This window comes from Rhinopithecus bieti, unplaced genomic scaffold, assembly GCF_001698545.2.
Source record: "Rhinopithecus bieti isolate Rb0 unplaced genomic scaffold, ASM169854v2 scaffold_15737, whole genome shotgun sequence".
NCBI classification, from domain to species: domain Eukaryota; kingdom Metazoa; phylum Chordata; class Mammalia; order Primates; family Cercopithecidae; genus Rhinopithecus; species Rhinopithecus bieti.
Window position 1 is genome coordinate 150,986 of NW_016808222.1, and position 6,000 is coordinate 156,985.

Sequence of the window (6,000 nt, forward strand, 5' to 3'; positions counted from 1 at the left end):
GATGACCAGAATCCAGTCGCCCTAGTAACCACTCAAAGTAAGGAATGAGATTGCCCACTTTTGTGTCCAAGTAAACTTCTAGGAAATTATTATACGAGTCTAAGCATCATCTAAGCAAGTGTTTGAGGGCACAATGTAAGACTATTCTTGTCAAGATAAAGACCGAGTAAACAGGCAAGCACAGGTTTTATTGCCGCATCTGAAAACTTAACAGGTACTATTAATTGAAATTAAATTGCTTAACTTGTTTGTCGAACAAATAGAGAACCCCAGTAACATTCTTTTTTTTTTTTATTTTTTGAGACGGAGTCTCGCTCTGTCGCCCAGGCTGGAGTGCAATGGCCGGATCTCAGCTCACTGCAAGCTCCGCCTCCTGGGTTTACGCCTGTAGCTGGGACTACAGGCGCCTGCCACCTCGCCCGGCTAGTTTTTTGTATTCTTTAGTAGAGACGGGGTTTCACCGTGTTAGTCAGGATGGTCTTGATCTCCTGACCTTGTGATCCGCCCGTCTCGGCCTCCCAAAGTGCTGGGATTACAGGCTTGAGCCACCGTGCCCGGCCTAACATTCTTATTTTCTTAAATTTCTTTTTAGCATTGAGATCAGCATATTCTGGTTCTTCCCCTCCCCATTTCAAAGGAAATTTTTTTCAATATTTAAAAGGAACAAACATAAAAATATTTCACTGAAGAAAGCAAAATTGAAGGCTTATAAAACTACTTAAAAGATGACAATATCTGAACAAGAGAGATTAAAATATGCAAAACAATCAGAAATTTTCTACTAATTATATTTGAAAACTCAGATTTCTAAACTGAATTTTAAAAGTGACCAAAGTAAGGAGGTCTGAACTAAATTAGCTTATCAATATTCAGATGGGAACAGATAATTTACAAGCATGACATCAAAGAATCATCAGAAACATCTGAAAGATATTTTATCTAAAAGACACAAAGTAAATTACCAGGGGCGAAGCAATTCTAAGGCGTCTGTAAATTTATTGCTTAGAAATAAGTTCAATGCCACAGCACATTCTTCGAGGCCACTCTTGAGATCCACCTTGGTTGATGATGAACTAAAGATCAAGAAAAAAACACAGAGAATTTCTGTAGTTTTACCATCAACAAGTTGTCCCCAGGGAGTGTGTGTATGTGGATTCTGGAGACGGGACAGGCTGGAATTCTAACTTTGCTGCTTACTGTCTATAGGATCCGAGTCTCAATTTTCTTATCTGTAAAACGGGAAGACCAACACCTACCTTGAGGGGCTGCTGTGAAGATGAGGTAAACTGACAAATGCTGCTCATAGCAGGCGCTAAATAGATGATAGTTCCCTTCCCCACTGCTTCAAAGACCGTAAGTGTAGGAATTCCACACTTTTGTACATGGAGGAGGGGGAGACTATTTTATTTTAGTCTGGTTATACATGGGGAAAAAAACGTGCTTCACTGGAAAACCACGCACTGCCGAGACTCTAGAGGAGATCTCTACAGGTAATTAGATTCTGATTCCCAGGGAGCTTACAACTCTGTAAATTGTAGATAACTAATAGCAGTGCAAAATAACTGTTGTCTATAGGCATGTTAATTTTGCCTGGCCAGTAGAGGTTCAACTAACTTCCCTCCCCAGCTGTGGAATAAGTTAGTTTTCCTGGATTTGCACATTAATTTCTTTTTTGTTGTTGTTTTTTTTTTGAGACGGAGTCTCGCTCTGTCGCCCAGGCTGGAGTACAGTGGCCGGATCTCAGCTCACTGCAAGCTCCGCCTCCCGGGTTCACGCCATTCTCCTGCCTCAGCCTCCCGAGTAGCTGGGACTACAGGCGCCCGCCACCTCGCCCGGCTAGGTTTTGTCTTTTTTAGTAGAGACGGGGTTTCACCGTGTTAGCCAGGATGGTCTCGATCTCCTGACCTCGTGATCCGCCCGTCTCAGCCTCCCAAAGTGCTGGGATTACAGGCTTGAGCCACCGCGCCCGGCCTACATTAATTTAACAATACTTCATGTCACAGAAATTTGTTCTGTTTTGATTTCTCCTTTGAATCTGTTATAACATCTGCCAAATGTCCTCATCTATAATTAATAATTAATCAGTGATTAAATAAAATCCTTAACATGTTCATTTTTGTATCTATATGAGTCATGATTTTATCCTTTTTTCAAAATTATATTAATCACTTATGATTGACAGAAATTTTGTTCTTTAAAGCCATCTCTAAAATGTTTTGTGTAACGACTTGTAAAAGGGCAATATTTCAGTAAGTAAATGAGTAGTAGGATGATCTGGTAAACAAAAATGCTGATAAGAAATAAACCAGCAGGCATGTTTGCCTCATGCCCAGCACTTTAGGAGAGGGAGGCAGGAGGAATACTTGAGGCCTGGAGTTCAAGACCAGCCTGGGCCACAGAGTGAGCACTCGTCTCTATAAAAAAGTTTTTGCAAAAGCCAGGCTTGTGGTGTGTGCCTGTAACCCCAGCTACAGGTATTGTGGTGGGAGGGTCGCTTGAGCTCAGGAGTTTGTGGTGTAGTGAGCCATGATCATGCCACTGTACTTTAGTCTGAGCGATAGAGACCTTGTCTCAAGAAAATAAAATGGGGCCGGGCATGGTGACTGATTACAGCACTTTGGGGGGCCGAGGCAGGTGAATCACTTGAGGTCAGGAGTTTGAGACCAGCCTGACCAGCATGGTGAAACCCCATCTCTACTAAAAACACAAAAATTAGCCAGGTGTGGTGGCGGGTGCCTGTAATCCCAGCTACTCAGGAGGCTGAGGCAGGAGAATCACGTGAACCCAGGAGTCAGAGGAGCAGTGAGCCGAGATTGCACCATTGCACTCCAGCCTGGGCAACGGGAGCAAAACTCCATCTCAAAAAAATAAATAAATAAAATGGGCCAGGTGCGGTGGCTCACACCTCTAATCCCAGCACTTTGGGATTCTGGAATTCCCAGAATTCTGGAATTCCTCCTTTGGGAGGCCAATGCAGGCGGATCATTTGAGGTCAGGAGTTTGAGACCAGCCTGGCCAACATGGTGAAACCCCATCTCAACTAAAAATACAAAAATTAGCTGGGCTGGGTGTGGTGTTGCACTCCTATAATCCCAGCTACTCAGGAGGCTGAGGCAGGAGAACTGCTTGAACCTGGAAGGTAGAGGTTGCAGTGAGCCAAGACCATGCCACTGCACTCCAGCTGGGCAACAGAGCAAGATGCTGTCTCAAAAACTAACTAACTAAATAAATGAAATAAAAAAAATAAATAAATAAACTTGATAAGTATTTGAAGTTGAGTTTCCATCCCACCAACCTCTTGAACTTCATTCTTTAAGACATGAAAGCAAAGTGCCCCTTCAGTGTATTCTCTAACAGGAGTAGGTTCTGAGGGCAATGCCAGAACACCTTCCCCTCGCAGGTCTTCTCATGGCTCCTTCTTGTTATTCAGATCTCAGCTAATGCAGAGCAGCCTGGCTGACCCCATCCCATCCTGTCTCACAGTTTTTCCTTCCACCATTATTACCATCCAGAAGTATTTTGTGCATGTAGCATTTGTAGACATGCTTGTCTGTCTTCCCTCTCTAGAACATAAATGCAAGGAGGTTGTTTTAGTCATTCCTGTGCACCAGTGCCTTCGACAATACCTAGAACACATTACATGCTCAAAAAATATTGCTGAGTGGTGAATGGGTGGATACAACTGTTCTGAGTAGAAACAGAGACTTCTTCATGCCTAGCGTTTGAGACACCTCCTCTAGGATGGAGTAGAACCAAGGCAAGCTCTTAACGGAGGGCTAAGAAGTGCTTTGCCCTTAAGTTTCCAGTGAACGAAGAGATCAAATAAGAATGCTAGGAGTTCACAAACCTCTCACAGCAAGATTTTTCACAAGAAAGTTGCCTGATACCTCCTATACCAGTCCATAACCAAATTTTGTCAGTGTTACCTCCTGAACGTCTCTTGAATTTATCCTGTCTCATCTCTACCGTCCAGCACAGGTTAGTCATCATGTGTTGCCTGGGGTCTATAGACCCATTTCTTTCCCCATTGCTTACCTCTGCTCCCCCCCCCATCAAATCTTTACCTAGAGTCCTTTGAACTAATATTTATGCTAAATATGTACCAGGTACTCTTCTAGGTGCTGGCAATACAGCAATGAACAAGACACACAGGATCCCAGGCTCTTGAAGAGCTTTCATTCTACTGGAGAAGGGAGGGCAGATTTGCACAAGCAGACCAAGAACTGATCAGGGTCATCCTTGATTGGGATAAGTGGTCTGGAACATAACCTAGGTGTTGGGGGAGGCAGGGGTGGGGAGAAGGCCCACCATTAACGAGGATGGTCAGGAAAAGCTCTCCAAAAAGGTGACATCCAATCGCTGTATAATGGAGCCAGCCATGGGAATATCTAGGTTGAGGGCAGAGGGGGCATTCTAAACTGGGAAAGTGATGAGCAAGGCAGAGAAGGAGAGAAAATGAGGACAGAAAACAGGCAAAAGCCAGAAACCATAGTGGCGGAGAGGATGAATTTTATTCTTTGAACAAAAGGAAATACATCGGCTCAGAAATCCTCACTCTTTTCTCAGCATCCCCTCCCTTCAAATATTAGCTGTTCCCATTTTACCTCCCACCAATTCTCTCTAAGGTTACAGCTCATCCTTCATCACCAGGAAACAGACTGTGAACAGATACTAGTCCTCTTGCCAAATATCCACCTCTGCATCTCAGCTGGCCACACTGTCACCTGGGAGGATACACTATACACACCCCCACTTAGATACACAAAGTGGGAGCTCAGCACCTCTGAACACAGTATGCTCAGCTCTTCCGAGTGGTTTACGATGATGCTCACCTGGAATTAACACTCCTCTGCAGAACACTAGGGCTACCATGTGTTCTGTAAGGAATGACCAGGACAGCAACTTTCACCATGGTCAAGACTTCTGTCAAGTATCTCTCGGACACACATGTTCCTCTTCATTTCCACTGCCATCACATTAACTGAGACTCTTATCACTTCAGATGTGAATTCTGAAATACTCTCCAAGAATGCCTTCCTATGACTGCTTTGACTCCATGGTTCTCAAACTCCAGCACACATCAGACACATTGGGATACCACTCTCAAGCTACTCTCCCCTTCCCAAAACAGATACTCATCATTCTGCCTCCTTAGATTAAGAACCTAAAGTAGCTACCCACACCTACCACATGCACTAGAAATCGGTTCACCATATCTGTCCAACCAGACTGGAATGATGAGCAAGGCTATTTAAAAACAGTCCAGCTCACGCCTGTAATCCCAGCACTTTGGGAGGCTAAGGTGGGTGGATCATGAGGTCAGGAGCTCCAGACTAGCCTGGCCAACATGGTGAAACCCTGACTCTACTCAAAATACAAAAATTAGCTGGGCATGGTGGCCCACACCTGTATTCCCAACCACTGCAGAGGCTGCAGTGAGCTGAGATCGTGCCACTGCACTCCAGTCTGGTCACAGAGTGAGACTCTGTCTCAAAAAAAAAAAAGCACTCCGGTATTCTGCAAGAGGCTCATCAGCATAGCAACCCCTCAAGTATAGCACGATGTAATTAATGAAAAGATTCCTGGACTGGAAAGTAGAAGTCAGCCAAGCCATTCTCCAGCCTTGTGACCCTCACAGTGTCCCTTAACTTCCCTGAGTCCCTAGTCTTATTTTTGAAGTGCTCTCATTTCACAACATCTGCAGGAGAAGCAAAGGCAATGGTTATTACGAGTGTGTTTTGTGAACTTTCAAGCCCTGTGCAAGTTAATAACCATGTCTAATTCTCCAAAATCTATGGTGCTCAGTCCACATATTCATATTCCTGCCCTGCTGGAGACACGCCCGAGTGCCTTTCATAATATACATCTTCAGTGAGGTGACGACTCCTCATGTTTCTAACTTAAAAGATATGTTAATTTAAGGCAGGATGAGTTTTTTAGTCTATTTTAATATATATATATACATATATATATATATATAAAATGAATACATAACTTATA

General features: G+C 43.8%; 1 protein-coding gene across 4 annotated transcripts in view; it reads right to left on the minus strand.

The window, feature by feature from the left end:
• The window catches only part of TTC39B (tetratricopeptide repeat domain 39B), a 98,261-nt gene that overhangs the window by 43,142 nt on the left and 49,119 nt on the right, over positions 1-6,000 (minus strand). For all 4 annotated transcript variants that reach the window (XM_017885948.1, XM_017885949.1, XM_017885950.1 and 1 more), the window contains exon 3: positions 963-1,073. In XM_017885948.1, the coding sequence (XP_017741437.1) occupies positions 963-1,073 (111 nt within the window). The remainder of the gene's footprint in view (positions 1-962; positions 1,074-6,000) is intronic.